Genomic DNA, 23178 nt, shown 5'->3' on the forward strand with positions numbered 1-23178 from the left:
AAATGGGTCATTTTTGGCCAAAAAGCATGGACTATAGCCCATGGTTTTGATCGTTTTTGGGTGTTTTTCATACCTTTTTCAAAAACATGCATTATTCATAAAATGTTCAAAATGGGTCGTTTTTGGCCAAAAAGCATGGACTATAGCCCATGGTTTTGATCGTTTTTGGGTGTTTTTCACACCTTTTTCAAACATATGCATTATTCATAAGATGTTCAAAATAGGTCGTTTTTGGCCAAAGAACATGGACTATAGCCCATGGTTTTGATCGTTTTTGGGTGTTTTCACACCTTTTTCAAAAATATGCATTATTCATAAAATGTTCAAAATGGGTCATTTTTGGCCAAAAAACATGGACTATAGCCCATGGTTTTGATGGATTTGGGGTGTTTTTCATACCTTTTTCAAAAACATGCATCATTCATAAGATGTTGAAAATGGGTCGTTTTTGGCCAAAGAACATGGACTATAGCCCATGGTTTTGATGGATTTGGGGTGTTTTTCACACCTTTTTCAAAAATATGCATTATTTATAAAATATTCAAAATGGGTCATTTTTGGGCAAAAAGCATGGACTATAGCCCATGGTTTTGATGGATTTGCGGAGTTTTTCACACCTTTTTCAAAAACATGCATTATTCATAAGATGTTCAAAATGGGTCATTTTTGGCCAAAAAGCATGGACTATAGCCAATGGTTTTGATCGTTTTTGGGTGTTTTTCACACCTTTTTCAAAAACATGCATTATTCATAAAATGTTCAAAATGGGTCATTTTTGGCCAAAAAACATGGACTATAGCCCATGGTTTTGATCGTTTTTGGGTGTTTTTCACACCTTTTTCAAAAACATGCATTATCCATAAAATGTTCAAAATGGGCCATTTTTGGCCAAAAAGCATGGACTATAGCCAATGGTTTTGATCGTTTTTGGTTTTTTTTCACACCTTTTTCAAAAACATGCATTATTCATAAAATGTTCAAAATGGGTCATTTGTGGCCAAAAAGCATGGACTATAGCCCATGGTTTTGATCGTTTTTGGGTGTTTTTCACGCCTTTTTCAAAAAAATGCATTATTTATAAAATGTTCAAAATGGGCCATTTTTGGTCAAAAAGCATGGACTATAGCCCATGGTTTTGACCGTTTTTGGGTGTTTTTCACACCTTTTTCAAAAACATGCATTATTCAAAAGATGTTCAAAATGGGTCATTCTTGGCCAAAAAGCATGGACTATAGCCCATGGTTTTGATCGTTTTTGGGTGTTTTCACACCTTTTTCAAAAATATGCATTATTCATAAGATGTTCAAAATGGCCCATTTTTGGCCAAAAAACATGGACTATAGCCCATGGTTTTGATGGATGTGGGGTGTTTTTCACACCTTTTTCAAAAATATGCATTATTCATAAAATGTTCAAAATGGGTCATTTGTGGCCAAAAAGCATGGACTATAGCCCATGGTTTTGATGGATTTGCTGTGTTTTTCACACCTTTTTCAAAAATATGCATTATTCATAAGATGTTCAAAATGGGTTATTTTTGGCCAAAAAGCATGGACTATAGCCCATGGTTTTGATCGTTTTTGGGTGTTTTTCACACCTTTTTCAAAAACATGCATTATTCATAAGATGTTCAAAATAGGTCGTTTTTGGCCAAAAAACATGGACTATAGCCCATGGTTTTGATCGTTTTTGGGTGTTTTTCACGCCTTTTTCAAAAAAATGCATTATTCATAAAATGTTCAAAATGGGCCATTTTTGGCCAAAAAGCATGGACTATAGCCCATGGTTTTGACCGTTTTTGGGTGTTTTCACACCTTTTTCAAAAACATGCATTATTCAAAAGATGTTCAAAATGGGTCATTCTTGGCCAAAAAGCATGGACTATAGCCCATGGTTTTGATCGTTTTTGGGTGTTTTCACACCTTTTTCAAAAATATGCATTATTCATAAGATGTTCAAAATGGGCCATTTTTGGCCAAAAAACATGGACTATAGCCCATGGTTTTGATGGATGTGGGGTGTTTTTCACACCTTTTTCAAAAACATGCATTATTCATAAAATGTTCAAAATGGGTCATTTGTGGCCAAAAAGCATGGACTATAGCCCATGGTTTTGATGGATTTGCTGTGTTTTTCACACCTTTTTCAAAAATATGCATTATTCATAAGATGTTCAAAATGGGTTATTTTTGGCCAAAAAGCATGGACTATAGCCCATGGTTTTGATCGTTTTTGGGTGTTTTTCACACCTTTTTCAAAAACATGCATTATTCATAAGATGTTCAAAATAGGTCGTTTTTGGCCAAAAAACATGGACTATAGCCAATGGTTTTGATCGTTTTTGGGTGTTTTTCACACCTTTTTCAAAAACATGCATTATTCATAAAATGTTCAAAATGGGCCATTTTTGGCCAAAAAGCATGGACTATAGCCAATGGTTTTGATCGTTTTTGGTTTTTTTCACACCTTTTTCAAAAACATGCATTATTCATAAGATGTTCAAAATGGGCTTATATTTGGCCAAAAAGCATGGACTATAGCCCATGGTTTTGATCGTTTTTGGGTGTTTTTCATACCTTTTTCAAAAAAATGCATTATTTATAAAATGTTCAAAATGGGCCATTTTTGGCCAAAAAGCATGGACTATAGCCCATGGTTTTGACCGTTTTTGGGTGTTTTTAACACCTTTTTCAAAAACATGCATTATTCAAAAGATGTTCAAAATGGGTCATTCTTGGCCAAAAAACATGGACTATAGCCCATGGTTTTGATGGATTTGGGGTGTTTTTCACACCTTTTTCAAAAACATGCATTATTCATAAAATGTTCAAAATGGGCCATTTTTGGCCAAAAAGCATGGACTATAGCCCATGGTTTTGATCGTTTTGGGGTGTTTTCACACCTTTTTCAAAATATACATTATTCATAAGATGTTCAAAATTGGTTATTTTTGGCCAAAAAGCATGGACTATAGCCCATGGTTTTGAGCGTTTTTGGGTGTTTTCACACCTTTTTCAAACATATGCATTATTCATAAGATGTTCAAAATGGGCCATTTTTGGCCAAAAAGCATGGACTATAGCCAATGGTTTTGATGGATGTGGGGTGTTTTTCACACCTTTTTCAAAAACATGCATTATTCATAAAATGTTCAAAATGGGTTATTTGTGGCCAAAAAGCATGGACTATAGCCCATGGTTTTGATGGATTTGCTGTGTTTTTCACACCTTTTTCAAAAATATGCATTATTCATAAAATGTTCAAAATGGGTTATTTTTGGCCAAAAAGCATGGACTATAGCCCATGGTTTTGATGGATTTGGGGTGTTTTTCACACCTTTTTCAAAAATATGCATTATTCATAAGATGTTCAAAATAGGTCGTTTTTGGCCAAAAAGCATTGACTATAGCCCATGGTTTTGATGGATTTGCTGTGTTTTTTACACCTTTTTCAAAAACGTATTATTCATAAGATGTTCAAAATGGGTTATTTTTGGCCAAAAAGCATTGACTATAGCCCATGGTTTTGATGGATTTGGGATGTTTTTCACACCTTTTTCAAAAATATGCATTATTCATAAGATGTTCAAAATAGGTCGTTTTTGGCCAAAAAGCATTGACTATAGCCCATGGTTTTGATGGATTTGCTGTGTTTTTTACACCTTTTTCAAAAACATGCATTATTCATAAAATGTTCAAAATGGGTCATCTTTAGCCAAAAAGCATGGACTATAGCCCATGGTTTTATTTCAAATACTTAGTTTTGAATTTCAAGTTTTTAAAATGTGATGGATGTGATCCATATTTGTTACCCCAAACTGTAGGTAAATGATAAAGCTTTAAGTGAAAGATGAAGTATCATTAGAGTTAACCATAAATTGATATCAGCAAATAATTTACTTTCATTGCAAACAAATAAATCATACAGTATAAGGAATAATATTAACTGTAGATGAAACGACAAATAGATGGGCAGGTGTTTCAAGAATATCTTGTAAGGTATGTAACCCGTTATTCAAGATTGCTACTGATCACAGTTCCTGATCTAATTTGTTGGCAAGAATAACCTTCACTGTGCCTCATGCAAGCAAGTTTTTGTTTTGTATTCTACTAAAGTATCTTTTGTGCGTCACATGCAAATAAGTATTCATATTTTCCTTTTGACTTCTGCATATTTTGTGCTTTTGAAAACTTGACAAGAACAAATTGTACAAAATTTTAAAAGTTCTATCTATAGTTAGTTACATATTTTCCAATTCAGTTTTAATTTTCAAGTATAAAATGGAGAATTTGGTTGATTGTGGTTATTGCAAACATATTGCATTATAATTCTTGATGGTCGGTGTGGACAGTATGATGGTCTTGGCACATTGAAGGAGTTTTAAACTCCATTCTATATTCACATCGACTGGGTTCTGTGACACTTATTAACTGATTGTCACTGCCACAGGACATGATAACCTGATAAAAAGATATATCTGGTATTAGACAATCACTCAATGACTGAAACCAGTGGAGAACAGAGTAAATAAGAGTATACACTAGCATATTACAGCAAAGGAAGATATAGAAAAGCAAAAGGTAGCATAGCAAGGCATAGCACAGCAAATGATAACAGGAAAGTATACTTTAGCAATGGACTACTTCGACTATATGGCGGCCATCTTGGCAGAAATGACAGAAAATATACAGATTTGTCTTTCTCTTATGGGTAAAGGTGATTGATGTGCCATCTTAATTTATCTTTTTTGTAGTTTCTTGGCATTTTTACTGTAACTTTATTTGCCCACGGGATGACCCATAGTGCATTATGATTAGTCCATTAATCATATTGTTGCATAAGATTAGCATAATATAGAATAGTATAATATAGAATAGCATAGCAAAGGACAGCATAGAGCGACTGTATAGCAAGGTAACCACATCACAGTAAAACAAAGTATGGCAAAGCACAGCATAGCAAATGATAGTACAGAAAAAATGATAGCATAGCAAAGTTTAGCAAAGGATAGAACAGCAAAACATAGCATAAAGAGTAAAGCATGGCAAAGTATAGTATAGAGTATCACAGCATAGCAATGTAAACAGAGCACAACAATAGTGATAGCATAGTATAGGGTAGCATAACATAGCAAAACATATCTATGCAAGGCAAAGCCTGAAAACCCAAAAATCAATCATTGAAGTTGTGAATACACACTCAACATAGTCACGATATGGTTTGCACATACCTCAGTGGATCTATCAGGACCATTCCAGCAGTTTTGACCACCTGTGTACTTCATTCTAGTATACTTGTCACCTTCACCAGACCAGTGACCCCAATTCCTATGGGAAAAATCCAACAAGAATGACAAGTCTGTTTGTTTGTTTGACCTTAGAGGCAAAAGTGGTCTTAATGGAAATCTACTTTTGAAAAGAAATTTCCTAAGGGGAAAACCTAATTTTTCTCAAGGAAAAATATTTCAAATTTAGAGCGGAAAATCATATTTGAGGAAAGAAATCTTGAAACATAGGATAGAAAAGTTTGATCTGTGAGTTCACCACGCACTAACTTTGATCAGCGAAGAGGTTGTTTCAGGGATAAAATCTAAAGGTTTTTAAAACTACAATAACAGCAATAAGGATAGCGTACCCAAGTGACGTCTCACTGCCGCCATCTTTTGGTTGTTGAGATGCTTTTTCAAATGGACACAGTTTATAAAGGTATCTATTATAATAAAACAAAATAGAAAGTCAATATATTGTAGACAACTACAGAAAAGAAATGAATCACTTCAATGTTTTTAGGACCCCAAAACTACTGGGAGATAATAACTATAATATGATGGTGGCGGCGATGATGATGGTGATACTGATGATGGTGATGGTGATGATGGTGGTGGTGGCAGTGATGATGATGGTGATGTTGATTGTGAATGATGATGAAAATAATGATGGTGATGATGATGGTGGTGGTGGTGGTGGTGATGATGATGATGGTGATGGTGTTGTTGTGATAATGATGATGATGACTATGATATTGATGCTGATAATGATGATGGTTGTAATAATGATGTTGGTAATAAATAATAATAATATAACAATAATAATAAAAATAAATACTAATAATGGTGGAGGTGTTGATGATGATGGTGGTGGTACGATAATGATGAAGAGATGCTGTAACAATGATGATGATAGTAATGGTGCTGATAATGACAATGATAATGATTATGGTGACGTTCTTTTACCACATATTCTGTCAAGTAGTTACTGTACCTTCGGGTAGTGTTACATGAAATGTACTCCAGCTTATATTCACCAGTAAATAAATCATTACATGAGAATAGTAATAAGCTATAGAAGTTACTCTCCTTTCTCTTCTCGGCTCAGGTAAGGAATAAGGATCCATACTGAGTGCGATTATAAAGAAAGGGTCTTAAACAACCTTTATTTTATCTATACATGTCATACTTACTCTCTGTCAATGTAGTCAAAGCACTTGCCAGTTAGAGGAGAGAACTCATCATGCTCACCAAAGTCAATATTCAACATTTTATCAATATCACTGAAAGAAAATTATTCCTCAAATTGATATTATTGATAGCATAATTCAATGAAAAGGAAGAGAGGAGGGCACGATCTCCTAAACTTTGGTCTGCACATACACAGCTTAAATTAACAGCAGGTCATTAATTGGAGCTTGTTCAGCCAAAACCTTGCATTGCTGTTCATTTTTGCCAAAAATGGTGAGCCAGAAACGAGGTATGATTGAGCTAAAACTAATTAATAGAATAGTCATCATGATCGGCGACTACATGTAACTAGCTAGCTATTATTTATAGCTGAGTAAACATGCCCTTCATTGATAATACTATGGTTGCCTAGAAATATCTATATCATATTGTACCTTATTTCGTTTTCAATATTTCTCTTTTCAGTTTCTACTTCATCATATTCTTTTCTTGCTTTGTCAGCAGCTGGAAATTAATAATAACAATGAATTTATTCTGCATCCTTTAGGCACTTTATCTGGCCCTCTTCTTTCAATATTAGGAAATAAATTCATCTTTAAGGGAGGGAGATGGAGGAAATATTGGTAAAATATTATTTTTTCAAACCCCCCTACATTTTTAAAACTGGAAAAACTTTAAAGACAACCCTACAAAATTAAGAAAAAAAATAGTACAGATTCTTTGTAATTCAGGACTTCCATAAGTGGACAGCAAATGCCCAACCCCCCTCTCGCAATAAAGAGTGAAGGGACGAGGTTCTGTTTGCATACATGTACGTCATTGTTTTTAATGGATAAGAATATATACTAGCAAGGAATATTATGATATGAATGCCCCTCTTACACTGATGATAATAAAAGAAAATACACACACCTTCAATCTTCGCCTTTGTTTCTTCATCAAACTCAGGCATTTTCAATTCCTCTTCAGATTCTAAAAATAAAAAATTCCAGTACATTATACTGTCACTTTGAAGATCTTTACTTAGCTTCATGTCTGTTGTATAGTTGATGGACAGAATTCAATCACTTGTCAGTTAATATTTTTGCTGTACTACACAACAGTTATGTAGCCTTTTGCTGTGTATGTGTTTCACTTCAGCCTCAGTGGCACACATTTTGAGTCTTAGCCAATATAATTGCATTGCATACAGTCTTCAGCAGAAACACTTGGGTCTTACAGTGCCTCTATCAGTGCCCTACCATCAGCAGGTGGAGGAGTTGGTTTTTCTGGTTCTTGTATTTTGTCATCTTCCTCATCATCTTCATCATCATCTCCATCAACATCAGGAACATCAGGGTTGTCTTCAATGGTGTCATCGATTGATGGAGGTGCAGGAGGAGGTTCTATTGGTGGTTCTGATCAGACAAAGAGAAATAGAACATTATTGACTATAACCACTACTATTCACTAAAAGAATTTACCTTTCAAGGGTGGATGGTGGAAAGCCTAAAACGTTTTACAAGCCACTTCAATAATAAGGCAGGTAATAGATCAAATTAGCTGTAGAATTTAGACGTTAAATTTGAAGGATGGAGGAAAAACTGAAGTACCAGGAGAAAAGATATTTGAAGCACAGGAGAGAACCAAAAAGCAACTCTACTCACATACAACATGGAGCTCAGGGATAGAACCTGGCTGGCATTGGTGAGAGGTGGTGCATTAGCAGATTAGCAGTGCACACCACCCACAACAAGAATTATTCTTAGAGATGTTAATTGGTGCATTAGCAGATTAGCAGTGCACACCACCCACAACAAGAATTACTCTTAGAGATGTTGATTGGTGCATTAGCAGATTAGCATTGCACACCACCCACAACAAGAATTATTCTTAGAGATGTTGATTGGTGCATTAGCAGATTAGCAGTGCACACCACCCACAACAAGAATTATTCTTAGAGATGTTGATTGGTGCATTAGAAGATAAGCGGTGCACACCACCCACAACAAGAATTATTCTTAGAGATGTTGATTGGTGCATTAGCAGATTAGCAGTGCACACCACCCACAACAAGAATTATTCTTAGAGATGTTGATTGGTGCATTAGCAGATTAGCAGTGCACACCACCCACAACAAGAATTACTCTTAGAGATGTTGACTGGTGCATTAGCAGATTAGCAGTGCACACCACCCACAACAAGAATTATTCTTAGAGATGTTGATTGGTGCATTAGCAGATTAGCAGTGCACACCACCCACAACAAGAATTACTCTTAGAGATGTTGATTGGTGCATTAGCAGATTAGCAGTGCACACCACCCACAACAAGAATTATTCTTAGAGATGTTAACTGGTGCATTAGCAGATTAGCAGTGCACACCACCCACAACAAGAATTATTCTTAGAGATGTTGATTGGTGCATTAGCAGATTAGCAGTGCACACCACCCACAACAAGAATTATTCTTAGAGATGTTGATTGGTGCATTAGCAGATTAGCAGTGCACACCACCCACAACAAGAATTATTCTTAGAGATGTTGATTGGTGCATTAGCAGATTAGCAGTGCACACCACCCACAACAAGAATTATTCTTAGAGATGTTGATTGGTGCATTAGCAGATTAGCATTGCACACCACCCACAACAAGAATTAATCTTAGAGATGTTGATTGTTATTACTTCTTTAACACATGAGTGGAATCAAAGGGGTTTTTACCATCTGTTGGTGGAGGTTCGACCGGTTGTTCCTCTTCTTTTTTGGGTTCCTGAAAATCAAATCAATGATATATACTTAGTAATCTATCACAAGATAGCAAAATATATCACAAGAATAACTATTAAAAGGAAGAAGGGGTACTTTACATCCCTCCAATGTTGGTTAGAAATTATGATGTGTTGAGAGACAGGATTGCCATTTAGGAGTGGTCAGTGGTCATCTGAGTCACTCCAAAGTCTAACCATTTGTGGATGTAATTACAAAGACAGCACTTTCTCCTCAGTCATTTTAAGACCCTGAGTGTTGGTCCATCCAGGGCTTGAACCTACAATTAACCTATAACTGTACTGCACAACAGTCTGATGCTCAATCAACTGAGCCAACTGGGCAGCGGCAGATGTTCTCTAGTTACTGTTCACCAGAATATTAATCAATACTGGTGAATACTAATAAGCTAGAGAAATTTACTCTCCTTTCTCTTCTCGGCTCAGGTAAGGAATATGGATCCATACTGAGTGCGATTATAGAGAAAGGATTCATAACATTAATATAAATAAATTTGGAACAAACCAGCCATAAAATATATTCATAAGTTTGCATTATCACATTCAATATACACTGTAGATAATATGAATAACTACCTCAAGCTTAGCCTTGTACTTGTCTTTGATGTTCTTCCATAATTCCTCTGAGAATTTTGTCAAGTCAACTTCATCATTACCTCCCAAGAGTTCCTATATTAATTGGTAATAGAATAATTAATGTGAAAATGGGTTACCTGTGTTGCAAAAGAGATTGGGGTCCAGTCCATTTTCATATCAACATAGGCACAGGAATCCCAACTTCACAAAAATTTTAAGTCTTACAAATACATTGTAATTTGTTTTCTAGTTACTGTGCACCAGTATACTTATCAATACTGGTGAATATTAATAAGCCAGAAAGATTTACTCTCCTTTCTCTTCTCGGCTCAGGTAAGGAATATGGATCCATACTGAGTGCGATTATAAAGAAAGGATTTATACCATTGATACATATAAATTAGAAACAGACCAGTTGTCATATGTACTAGTTTTACATTTGAATGAAAAACATATGTACGTACTTAAAAAAAATTAATTGCAGACCATCCAAAATATATTGTGTAGTTCCAAAAATTATCCATCCCCCCCCCCCCCCCGAGGAATTTTTTAAGGCACCCCCCTACCCCTGGAAATTCCAATTTTGTTCCTTACGAACTCTGTAATTTGTGTTCTTTCTCGGACCTCCCTCCCCCCCCCCCCCCACCCACCCTATGGATGGGGGTATGGTATGGATAATATCTGGAACTACAACTACACAGTTGCTTACCTTGGCTTCTTCTGCTGTGTATTCTTTATCAAGGTGTTTTGTGTCCATGATTTCATTCACTGCAACACTGATCATAGTAAAAATACTAAAATTAAATCTTCAACTCAAAAAGTATGTCACTCTTAAACTGTGTGCAGCATCTGTACTATAGGAAATGGACCACCAATCGACCAATCACAGTAGTTTAAATTACCCTGCCAGGGTTACAAATAACGGCTGGTAATCGGACAATGCATGTCAAGGATTGGAAACTTTATGTCTAATGTTGGGCCAGAAACAAGGTATGACCAAACTATGAAAACTAATTTGTGCAGTCATCATGTATAATGTTCACTGCTTCTGTGTGTACCTGTCACTTTCATCAATATCTAAGGTGGTGAAAGCTGCTTGGGCTGCAGTTTTCTCTCTCTCAGCAAGAATCTCAGCCTTCTTTTCTGCAAAAGCAATGAACACATTATCTGTCATTTCAAACCATGTATCATCACCCACTCTTTTGTATTATTATCATAATGAATTCACTGGTCTGTCTTAATTCTTTTATAAGAATATAGTACCTAGTACATTACATTGCGACACGCCTAGCTGTTGCTACCTAACTTACTTTATTTACAAATGCCGTTAAAACATTTCCTGCCAAGTGTTTCCATCAATTAAAAAACTTTTTAAAAAAGTATCCAGTATTAGCCAGCAAAAGGACCAAAATAGGTATCACGTACGCAAATTCTTAGCCATTTATTTAAGTTTTTGTCGAAACAATTTTAAATATTTGAAGTCACGCTGATTGATTTCACATGCAAATGAATAAATTCTTGCTGTCTGATTGGTGAACTAGTAAAAAAATAAGATGAGTGGCAACAGTTAGGTTTGGCCCCAAAGGAACTACACCTCACACTAAGCAGACTACAAGTCAAAATGTGCTTACAGAATATATGCCTTTTACAACAATTTCCCCATGAAACTAAAGATTGAAAACAAAATATAATATTGACCACATGAGAAATGCAACTGGATGCTTTGTGATTCAAGTGACATCTTGATTTTAGTGTCAACAAATGCAAATAGTACATGCACTTTCTTCAATTTATATTCCAGAAAAGTGTTCATAAATACAGTCATATAGTATTTTTTTATTTTTTTATTTATCTATCTTTATTTTATTTCATTTTATTTTTTATTTATTTCATTTTATTTTTTTATAATTATATATATAGTCATATAGTATTTATTTATCTATTTAATTATTTAATTATCTATTTATTTATTTTTTTTTTGTCTCCCCGATTAGTAGGGCACGGCTAGAAGAAATAGAGACAGTAATAAAGTTATTATTATTATTATTATTATTATTATTATTATGCTTGTTTAGCAAATAATTATATCATACATGGAAAGCTATAAAGACATGAACCTACCTTCCCATGCCTTCTCATGTTTATCTTTCAATTCTTTTTCTTCAGCTTCTGCTGTTTCCTTGGCAACTAAATACACAACACACAACTTCCTTACATGTGATGTTCATTATTATCAATATCCTTTATATCTACCTCTACATATGAACAACAAGTGCATGTGGAAGTTGCAACCGCGATGTACATGTATGATGATGAATCAATTCTGTCACCACTGGTTTCAAATAATTGATGAATTAGAAGTGTACTCCAGGACAGCACTTGTCCTTCATGAGCATGCAGTGTGTTATAACATGGTGGATCAGAAGAATTTACTGAATAACTAGAGACTTTGGTGGATGATAAAGCTCCAACATTCAAGTACCTTTCAATTCCTCCAATGCTTTTGTTTTTTCATCAAGCTGCACTCTAAGTTCCTCCACTTTTTGCTAAAACATAGAAATTTTCACACACCCACGATTAGTAAAAAACTCAAGTTGACCACTTATGATACAATATTCTTTCCATACACTGCCATACTGTAAACTACAGTAGTTCTTCATCATTGCAAAGGCAAAAATTATCCTTACTCAATAACATGTTGTACATATTGTTAAGCTTTTGATTGAATTTGGCAGTGTGCAACATGCATTACTTTTTTTTAAATTTCTTATACCTTTCTCTCTGCTTTCTTCTGCTTTCCCTCCTCAATGTGTTCTTGTTTCTTAGCTAGACCCTGTGCATGACCACATACAAAAACAATTTCATAAGAACAGTCTACATGTTTTTACATGCAATAAACTAGCTATCATGGTCAGTTTAGAGAGATAATGACAGACTGAAGTGAGATAACTAGTTTTATTATATAGTTAGGATAGTATGTGCTCATTGATTGGTCAAAAAACTATCCTTTATTAGTGAACGGAGCATAGTGCTGATGCCATCTGCACGCACAAACTGCTGCTAGATCCTATAACCACCTTTCTTTTTGCGTAAATAAATTTAATACTGAAATAAAATTAGTAACTATATAATAAAATGCAAAAAACAGCTTTTTCACCTGTTTAGCAAACTGAATTTCTTGCTTTCTTTTTTCATAATCTTCTTTGTACAGTTCTCTAGAAAAAGAAATAGAAGTATGTACAATTAACTATGAGATAGATTTACTACTCTGCTAAGTCAAAATCTGTTTTTAGGTGTTGGAATGAGAATGGTAATGAAAGAAAGAATGAATGAATGAATGAAGGAAGGAAGGAAGAAAGGAAGGAAGGAAGGAAGGAAGAGAAGGGAGGAAGGAAGGAAAGAAGGAAGGAAGGAAGGGAGGAAGGAAGGAAGGGAAATGAAGCAAACAATAGTACTTACTTGCAATTATTAGGACAATTATTTAAACCAGCATATTCATCGCTACCATCACAGCAATCTGAAAAAGATGGGTGTTAAGAAATCCCTAATGCCTAACAGCATTTCTATAACCACACACACAAAAAGCATTCTGTCTTCTTGATGCTGAACCAATTTTCCAGGCATTAAGCGTTTGCAATTTGTATGTGATAAGTGTGATGTCTGAACCAATTGGATGCTACAGAAAATTAAATTTGACTTAGTTATTAGCATGAAACAATCAAAGATCAATGCAATGTATGAATGATGAAGGCTCAATAACACAGCTGACATTACCAAGCATGTAAGTATGTAGTGTAGACACTCACCACATATACCATCATTTATTCTTGACGAAGGAATATTTCTGGGTCTAAAGCCAGCATTTGTACAATGGAAAAATCCATTGGGACATGCTGCTGTACCTGTAAAATGACATCAAAATGAACTACAATTTGTATATATGAACTGTATATGGATTTCAAGTGTGGATGCATGAGTTTAGTGCTCTGTAATGCATCTCTCCTTCCCTCTCTAGTCATGGGTCTTATCGTGACCCACTACAGTATGCGAGATGTATTGTGTACATAGTGTACATACTATTCTAGAACCACAGAAACCCTCAGGGGGGCCAGAATTTGGGTAGGGGTGTTCCACTGGGATTCTGAAAGGGGTACCTTGCTTAAGATTAAAAAACTCAAATTTGTGGACCCTGTTTATGACAAGATATAATTTATGGCACTGAGTTCCTGTTTCAATTATCATGTCAGCTCGCGTATCGTTTTTTTATGACCATAATGACCAGTTTCGGTCAATATGAAAGTAGAAACCCTGAATATGACAGGAAACTCAGGAAGAACTTGGAACTTGAGTGAAATTGCATACCCTGTTTATGATAAGAAGCTCGAAAAACCATACCCTGCTCAGCGGATCATCCCTATATAGTCCATATATGGGTGTACCCCCCCACCCCCGTCAGAAACCACACTATACTGTACAGTGTAGTTGTTGATCTAGTTCTTACCTGGTTCATCAGAGCCATCGTTACAGTCACAAAAATCATCATTTACACTAGCAAAAGGAATAGTTAATGAACCATCTAAACAAGTAAAGTCTTTAGAACTATCATATAATGGAAGCTCTGAAACAACAACAAACAATATCCTTTTATCAGTCCATAAATGAAAATATTTAAAGCCTTAAGGTATCTGTCTAATTACAAGCATGAGAGAAAAACGGCATGTAAAATGTTGGGTGTATGTCTCTAAGGGAACATGAATATAAAAAAATAACTATAGGACAGTACTCTGCATTTTTATATAGACCCCTTGCAGCTTAATTATTCACAATCTGCTTATAACGCGCCGTCTTTTACCACTGTGGTGTTTTTTCTTTTTTCTTTTCTTTTCGGTACTAAACCCTTGAAGCTATAAAGAAACACTTAGAACCTTGTATTATTGGTTTGTTTTGAGTTTATCCTAACTTAATATAAGCTTGAAGTCTGCGGATACAATTAATATTGTTCTGGGTATTGTTTAGCTTTTTCATCTTTGATGTACGCTTGTACCACAAATACAGTAAAATAATCTCCATGATACATAAAGATTGCAAATCTGAGTTTACGTCAAAGAAACTTTCAAGAACAGAGAAACTTTCAAAGTAATGATAAAATTATAGGAAACACAATGATTTGTTTTGTATAATTTAAATTTAGTGACTCGCAGTGACAGATCAAAAGAGGTTGCCAATAAACGCATTTGGAAACTCAAATTTCTATCATAAAAACACATATGAATATTACAGAAAAAGCTTAGCATGTCGCTATTACTTACTGGTTAAAGCTACTCCTCGTACCGTTAGGCTAGAGGTGGTTTTAAAGAAGAAAAAAGGAAGAAAGAATAGAAAAAATGAAAATTCCTTAGAGACCGCCATGTTGGACGCCATGTTGGATACACGTGTCGGTGCCGCGCGCGCCCTGGTCGGGAACACAGCCTCGATACCATATATACTCGGGTTACATCGATACATCTTCGTTGCAATCGATACATTGTCGTATTTTAGTGTCTTTATTATTTAGCTTTTTTCTATATAAATTATTTTTTTAAAAGAAATATTATTATAAATTATAATTTTATAGGATTTAAAGGATAAAAATTTTCTAACACTAGATAGTAAAAGAACTTTTGGACGTATTTTTTAATTAAAAAAATATTACCTTTCCATTAGATTGTCACTTCTTATTTCGATGTGGAAATGAATTCATAGTTTTTTTGAAGATTCTAAATTTTATAGAAATATTGAGGTTAAATCATTGCAAAATATTTGGAGACTGGAACTAGTTAATTAAAATTGGCGCCAAAATACCGCTGTCCATAGAAACGACGGGCGCGGTGGTCGGAGTTAACCTAAAATCAGGAAATTCAAGGAAAATAATAGCAGACAAGCGGTTTCTGTTCTAGAATCTTGTGATCTGAGCCTACTTTGGAGGGAATACTCTTCGTCAAATTAGTTTCTTTATGAATTCACCAAAGTCCTAACACTAGATGGAGGTCTATGGAGGTGTTGGATAACGAGGAATTGTTAAACAAAAGGTGGATATCCAAAGAAAAGTTCTCTTCTTGTGCTACTGTAATGTGAGACTTCGACGTTTTCCGCTAATTTTACTTTGCTTAGCATCTTGATATTCAGTCATTTTTGATCATTTTGTCTAGCTTATTCCCTTAATGAGAGATCCGTTGAAGATTTTAGTTCGAAGGAAGGGCCTAAGTTAACTTAGATTTAAATATATTTCGGCCATACTTTGCATTTACTCGTTCTACATTCGTCTTTGTGGCCTTATTAGGGGAGACTTTATCTTTGCACTAATAACAAAAGTATTTATTTTCCTAAACAAGAATTATAAATTTGAATGTTTTCTTTGGTGAATAAGTGTTATCGAGAGAGAATTTGCATTATCCAAGTTTATTATCACACCTGGAATTGCGTTTTATTCCAAGTCTTGTGTGTCTTTTCCAAGAGTCTGACGTCACATGTAGGCTATGTGCTTTAATCAGTTTATATTTTGTTTTATTTTGTTTTGTTTTTAGCAATAGATGCTGCTGTATTGGTGGTCGTTTTACCAGCTTGTTTATTACCAGCTGCTGCTAACACACACAAATTAGTGCGAAAGCGCTAGAACGACTAGACACTTAAATAAAAGTGATTGATTTATTATTATTTATTTATTTATTATGTTCATATTTTGCAGAAATGCGAAAAAACATTTTGAAATATGTTTAAATCTATTAGATAAAGATGAATTATTAGAAGCTATTACGGCAATTGAAAAGGTATATTGATCAGTAAAAACTATATGGGTGGTTACGGTTTCATGCACCCAGTAGTTAGCTATATCCAAGTTGCAATATATGTAAGGTTAAGACAATAATTATCAACAATGTGTTAAATCTACATAACCTCCAATAATGGGGAGTTTGAAAAATGGAGCAGACAGAGCAGGGAGGGGGACTGGACAGAGGTACTTCAAAGAAGAGGAATTATATATCGGTACCAGACATACATGTACCAAGTCTCAAAATTTTGTTCCCTCCAGCTGATACTGTTTCTTTCTTTATTTTTCAGGCTATTAATCTTCAGCCAAGAAATAAACTTTTTATCGAATTTTCTGAATACTTGAAGGAGCTTCTATTATCAAGTATGGAAGATTCTTGTGAAAGTCCTAAAATGAGGCCATCTTCAATTAAACAAGAATCTTGTCATCCTTTGAAGGAAAATTACATTCGTTCCCCAAGAATTTCAAGTGATAAAAAGTGTTCAAGATGTTCATCTAGTTGCAAGGAGAAACACAATATATCTAGTTCTGAGACAGAAAATCCAGAACAATTTGAATCTCTTTTCAATGATATTGACAAAGAAGAAGAGTTGCAGAATGGCAACAGTGACTGTGAAAAACCACATTGGTTTCCTAATCCTGCAAAGTATAATGTGGAAGGATTTAATATTGATGCTAGGTTTCTTGAAGAAGTGTGTAAGCAAAGAGAAAATGCAGATGGTTGGGATACTTACATGAAACTTCTAAGTGATGTAAGCCAAGATGATGAGAATACTAGTGATGGAAGTGACGATAATGATGATGTTAATGTCCAGAACATTGGAAGCATTAATGAATGCTCTGCTGATGACACCCATCATTCATGTGAAACCATTTCTTCATCAAAAACCTGTGAAATAGATGAAGAAAAGAAGTCAAGAATTGAACCTAATTCCTCTTGTAAGGAGAATAGTAAAACAACGAAAAGTTCTGAAAATTTTTCTTCACATTCGAAGAGCAGAAAGGAAGCTTCAGAAAATGATGATAAAGAAAGGTTATATTTCATGAATGGAAAAGGATTATATGGAATTCCTCCTTCTGCTGCAGCTGATACCATGAGTGACGAGCCAACGAAGAGCAAACCAACCAGCAGCAAACCAAAGATGGACCCTTCAGAAAATGACTTTTATAAAAATCTAAGATTTTACTTTAATGTTTATGACTCCAAGTCTGAGTTTATGAATAGAAATAAGGAAGCTGCTTCGAAAGAAACAAGCTCAACAAAGCAACACTTCACTTCTGATGCAAGTGAAAAACCATCGTCTGCCAAAGATGAAGAGGATAAGTTTCCTTCAAAGAAGATTCCATCATCTGAATCAGACAGGAGTACACCTCTGATGACTGAAGAGAGGCACGATACAGGAAGCAGCAACACTCACAAGTCAAAAACGATGTTTGATCAACACCAAGAGAAAGTTACTGAAAAGGCTGAAATACCTAAAAGGGGAAATTCCTCTGATACTAGGAAAGGCAAGAAAGGAAACAAGAATAGCATTGCATCGGAAGTTAACAGCAGTGGCCGACAGACAACCACTAGAACAAAGCTCAGTAAGAAACAAAAACACAATGTTTCTGAAAAAAACAAAGAAAACAAGCAAACTGCTGGAAATGAGAAAACAACCAGAATGACGAAAGAAGAAAAGGTTAAAAAGAAGATACCCAACCACAGTGAGACTAGTGAAGTAAAGGAATGGAATGGGCTGCAGACAGGTAAAGTATTTTGGAGTCATGAAAACATGTACCTTTAAATTGAAAAAGTGTGCGGAAGAACTTCAGTAGCACTAATTACACTATAAACAACTGCTAGTAAGTCACAGGTCATGATGACAGGCCAAATTAGTTTTAGCTTGGTCATACCTCGTTTCTGGTTTAACATTACTTGTCAAAATGACCGGCAAGGAAAAAACTTGACCGGACAAGTTCCAATTCTGGACGGACATTGTCCTTGGTGTGGCTGTTATTTTAAACCCTGTCCAAACAGCATGAAATGTAAGAAAACTATACCATGTTACAAGCTTTATTCATGTATGCCTTGAATGATTGTTGTTTTGTTTCTTCACAGGTAAAAAGTGTTGTGTTGCTCTCCTGTGGATGGTTTACTATGCTGTCATAATCCTATTGATTGCACTGTTATTTGCCCTCAAGTGGTGAGTTTTGATTATTTATGCTTTTAAAAGAAATGGTCACTCATCTTGACATGCAGCGCATCACTAATCTAATTACTTACTATGTGTTCTCTGATTGGTTAAAAACTGTGCTCTCTCAGAGAACAGAACCCTGTGCTGATTTACAGATTTTATTCATTTCATACTATTTAAGCTTAAGCAAGTTTAATGTTAAAGATTTTTCTCACATTGTTATTCTTGTTTTTCCTATCAGCTTGTTCTCCATCATCAAGTTTCTCATGGAAATAATAATGTCTTGGAGAATCTCCATTATAGTGCTGAACAAGTTATCTCTCCTGAAAGGAAAGTTGTTTGCAATGTTCATAGTCTTGCTAGTGTGGTTTATTGGGTCATACTATTCATGTAAAGCAAGGTGCATCAGATGGTACTATGGAATAAGGACTTTGGGTGTGAAAAGATTCTTTTTTGGTTCTGGAAGACCTGCACAAACGTACAATCTACCAAATTCAGGTATTCAGATAGGATACTACAGAAGGACAATTCATGGTTGTCCATCTGATTAATAAACACTAAACCAAAAACTTGCCAATCAAATGTTTATGATATAGAGTTTGCCTTGATTACCATATTAGCATCACTATGAGAAAAAATATGAATATAAGGCCCTGTCCACACATATCCGGAAATTTTTGTATCCATATCCGGAAATTTTTGAAAACGGACACGTGTGGACAGTTGTATCCACAAATTTTCGAATACGATGACGTAAACATGATTTTCCGCATGCTCAATGAGAAAAACTATCCGACAAAGGGACTAGGCACTAGCGTGCATCAGGGCAGATCATGAAACTTTTGGCTACATGTAGACTTTGAAAACGATTTGAAAACGATTCGAATACGCTGCGTGTGGACGCAACCATTTTTGTATCAGAAAAAAAAAATTTGCGGATACAAAAATATCCGGATACGTGTGGACGGGACCTAAGAAACATTAATGTAAATCAAATAGGTCTTGGTACTAGGTACCGCACTGTAGTTCTATAGAGATAATTTTATCGAATACATTTTTTTTTAACATACAGTAGTAATAACAATGTTCTCTATAAAATAAATAGACATTAAATTATTATGATGTCCCCAAGAATGGTACATGTATGTGTACATAAGCTTGAACCTCTATATCTGTATGCTACAGTGTGAACATTGATTTGAGATTATATTTTTCTTCATTCAAGGTGAAGATGCCATACAACAGCTGTTACTGAAAAGAAATAGTGATCCATACAGGTACAATATGGAACAGAAAAATAATCTTTCGTAGTTTCTGATGCATTTTCTTACAATTGTTTTGCAATGTTTGCTGTTAAGGATGACGTCAGCAATTGTGAGCTCCATTCACTAAAGAAGTGCATTTCTTTACTAAACCGCACACAATGATACTTTCATATGCATATGCATACTATCTAAGCTGTATTAAATTATATTAAATGTATGGCAAGCAAGATTAAGAGTGTGCTTCTGTTTGTTTAGTATCCTGGGTGTTCCAAATGATGCGAGTAACGATGACATAAGAAAGCAGTATAGGAAACTAGCAGTTTTTGTGCACCCAGACAAGGTACATATTGTCATCTAAAACAACAACCTGACCATGTACTACTGTAGCTGTAGACTACACTAATAGCAATGTTTATACTTGTGTTTTAAACAGAATTCACATCTCCATGCTCCAGACGCCTTTCGTGTTTTAAGTGGTGCTTATGATATCATTGGTGACCCGGTAGGTTTTAATATATATTAGGATATCGTAATGTAGTACAGCTACCATATAAATGTTTCAAGCTTTTTTACTAGCCGAAAGGGGAGGTAGAGGGGGGATTGAGGAGAAAATAGCTTACAGTAGAAGCCATCTTGTTGAGAATTGATGCTGTTAAAGAAAATATAATACTTAAAGGAGTGATATATGAAAAGCAATAAATTTGTTTTGCACAGAAAACTAAACTTTTTCTCTCTACAGGAAAAGCGTCTTGAATTTGACAGAGAGGTTGCAAGAAGAGAAGCTTTCCAGGGTTCCAGAGTATGTACCTAGCTAGTTGATGCTAGTTTTGGGAAAGCACATTGGGTGTGCACTGTTAACCAACACATTGCCTTTTACTAGTGTGATGTATTCGAGTATAAAAGTGGACTTTATTACTGAGAAAATAACCAAAACTACACCCTCAAAGTTCGGCCTGAAATACCACAAGGCAGTGTGTAGTACGCAAGGGATTATGGGGTGGGCAACACAGGAAACTCATAACTACATAACAACTAGTGTATGCTGCATCCTCAGACCTGCTATTATGCCTCAAAAGTTACTCTATTGGTACTTTGGTTTTCCTCTTTCTTCAATGATTAATTTTGAAATTCCAATTCAAATATTTGGTACCTTGTCAATTGTGTCATAATTTACAGTGTGATAATTGATTTATTTAGAATCAATTAAGCAGATATTCTTACATTTTTCTATTTATTAGAGCCATAATCCTCCAAGAGATTTTTCAGATCCAAGAGAAGTTTTTGCTGAATTCATAAGACAGATGGAAGAAGTTAGTACACATTTTCTCAATGAATGATTATGATGCCATTTCACTATAGGATTAGCATGGCTCTCCCATATTGGCCTCGCCTAGAAAGAGCTTATTGGGCGATAAACAAGAATTATTGGATGACTGTACATCAATTACACCTTGAGTCAGTTACAGTCTGTAATATTGTAGATTTGTAAAATGTTTTCAATAAACTTTTCAATTGTTAACTTGTTTTAGATACGAGAAAGCCTGTCATGTGATGTATGTAAAGATAGACATCGTAGAATACTGACAGATAGAGATGTCATTTATGCCCGACGCTGTTACCATTGCAACAGGATGCACCCAACAAAAGAGGTCTGTAATTAAATCTATTCTAGTTAACTGTACTAATAGTAAATGGCTCTTGATTTATGAGGCGTATACTAGATATCCAGTGGCTAACAACAGGGACTGTAGCAAATAGGGAGACAGGCTCGCTTGTTTTTTTTTTTATATGATCAGCACCAACATTGTAATGCAAAACAGTCAAGCAATGCAAAATGACATTGTGACATATTCACCCTTCCTCTCCTCCCCCGAGATATCCAGGCCTTGCTATGGCCCTGAACAAAGCTGTTACATCAATCCATGTTCCATATGTGTGCTGACATTTTGCAGAGGGAAGAAAAATTCAAAACCCAGACAAAAAACCTTGAGAATTCAAATCACATTAAGCCTGGCCATGGTGACATCGACTTGATATACTTTTAACCCTCGTATATGATAATTATTCCTCCTTTAACAGGGCGATTTCTGGAAAGAATCCACTTATTTAGGGTTTGGAAGATCCAAATTTTACGCTTGTATGGAAGGAAGAATCTATGATATTACTGAATGGGGCCACTGTCAGGTTAGTCTGTCATCTTGGAAACTGGTCATGAAGTGTGCATGGGAAATCTGGGACAAAAAAACTGATAAGTAATTAGTGGGATAGAAGGGGAAGTATGTGACATTTTAGAATGACGATATATAGAAGGCAGAGTGGGTAGTTTATTATAAGATGAAAAAGGCACGGTAGATATATAATAAATGTTGATAAATATTCTGGTTTGTCACAGGAACGGAATGGCTTTTCTCTTCCTCCTAATACACACAAAGTCTTGGGTAGGATCAGCACAAGATCCAGGCATCATACCCCTCCTACATCCAGGTAATTCTTAACATAAAATAACTACAAAATAATGATTAATAACTACAACAGAAAGAATTCCTTGATTCACCAACACATTTTTTTCTGGTCTTGAAAGATTTGAGGAGGAGTTTTGGCGTGACTTATTTGGACAACCTGATCGATACGATGGAAACCATGGCAACCATGGCAACCATGGCAACCATGGCAATAAGGGAAACAGACAGCAGCGCCAGCGAAGAAAAAAGAGGAGATAAGCATTCAGCGGTAATTCTCAACGTGCCAGGCTCGAGATATAGACAGTAGTTGGTTGGTAAACATAGATTCATTCAACTTAAGGTAGATAAGCCAAAATTATTTTTGATTGAAAGAGTTTTTCACTGATATTACAATCGAAAATAAACTAGCAAAATGCTAAAATTTCATGTGTATTTTTGACTGTTTCCATGGAAACGCAACAAATTATTGAACAGTTCCAGTTAAATAGTGAAGAAAAAATGTTTTTAAGTGATATTGTAATTATTGTTATATTGCTTCATTTATTAAAGTCGTACAAATTGTTGTTAGTTGCACTGCACTGCACTGCACATAAACTGCACACCAAACCACATTACACTGCACTGCACTATGTCAGCACACCACACCGTACCGCACTACACCACACTAC

General features: G+C 35.2%; 2 protein-coding genes across 3 annotated transcripts; one reads left to right on the top strand and one right to left on the bottom strand.

Moving 5' to 3' along the window:
* Positions 1–3877: 3877 nt before the first annotated feature.
* On the bottom strand, positions 3878–15261 carry LOC116287952 (glucosidase 2 subunit beta). The gene is made up of 19 exons (XM_089030801.1): positions 15108–15261; positions 14300–14416; positions 13605–13700; positions 13258–13315; positions 12956–13013; positions 12572–12631; positions 12281–12344; positions 11920–11985; positions 10857–10941; positions 10508–10574; positions 9799–9891; positions 9158–9206; positions 7699–7854; positions 7370–7429; positions 6892–6961; positions 6460–6549; positions 5635–5709; positions 5231–5327; positions 3878–4460 (listed from the first exon to the last, which is right to left on the bottom strand). The coding sequence occupies exons 1-19, from the start codon at positions 15217–15219 to the stop codon at positions 4323–4325; spliced, it is 1611 nt and encodes a 536-aa protein (XP_088886927.1). The 5' UTR covers positions 15220–15261; the 3' UTR covers positions 3878–4322.
* Positions 15262–15669: 408 nt separating this feature from the next.
* Positions 15670–22931, top strand: LOC116287959 (uncharacterized). Of its 2 annotated transcripts, XM_031694670.2 has the most exons (14): positions 15670–15866; positions 16523–16604; positions 16897–18355; positions 18708–18792; positions 19025–19281; positions 20009–20060; positions 20304–20388; positions 20482–20550; positions 20788–20847; positions 21287–21358; positions 21578–21697; positions 22128–22232; positions 22441–22532; positions 22630–22931. In XM_031694670.2, exons 1-14 carry the CDS (start codon positions 15829–15831, stop codon positions 22766–22768), a joined length of 2715 nt encoding a protein of 904 aa, XP_031550530.2. In that variant the 5' UTR covers positions 15670–15828; the 3' UTR covers positions 22769–22931. The 2 variants fall into 2 exon arrangements, with proteins under 2 accessions (XP_031550530.2, XP_031550531.2); XM_031694671.2 differs by lacking the exon at positions 16523–16604 and having other exon boundaries at positions 15673–15866.
* Positions 22932–23178: the final 247 nt, after the last annotated feature.

Source organism: Actinia tenebrosa, unplaced genomic scaffold (genome assembly GCF_029948245.1).
Source record: "Actinia tenebrosa isolate PJP-AT-01 unplaced genomic scaffold, QUT_ActTen_1.0 PGA_scaffold15__27_contigs__length_11533743, whole genome shotgun sequence".
Taxonomy (NCBI): domain Eukaryota; kingdom Metazoa; phylum Cnidaria; class Anthozoa; order Actiniaria; family Actiniidae; genus Actinia; species Actinia tenebrosa.

What these genes read in the sequence shown, in the direction of transcription:
- LOC116287952 (XM_089030801.1), bottom strand. Translation starts at nt 15,219, where the DNA reads ATGGCGTCCAACATGGCGGTCTCTAAGGAATTTTCATTTTTTCTATTC. An exon ending in CGATGGCTCTGATGAACCAG is followed by an intron (nt 13,701 to 14,299) that starts GTAAGAACTAGA and finishes GTCATTTTACAG; the next exon opens with GTACAGCAGCATGTCCCAAT. An exon ending in AATTGTCCTAATAATTGCAA is followed by an intron (nt 13,014 to 13,257) that starts GTAAGTACTATT and finishes TTCTTTTTCTAG; the next exon opens with AGAACTGTACAAAGAAGATT.
- LOC116287959 (XM_031694670.2), top strand. Translation starts at nt 15,829, where the DNA reads ATGGAGGTGTTGGATAACGAGGAATTGTTAAACAAAAG. An exon ending in CTATTACGGCAATTGAAAAG is followed by an intron (nt 16,605 to 16,896) that starts GTATATTGATCA and finishes TTTATTTTTCAG; the next exon opens with GCTATTAATCTTCAGCCAAG. An exon ending in GTACAATCTACCAAATTCAG is followed by an intron (nt 19,282 to 20,008) that starts GTATTCAGATAG and finishes TCTTCATTCAAG; the next exon opens with GTGAAGATGCCATACAACAG.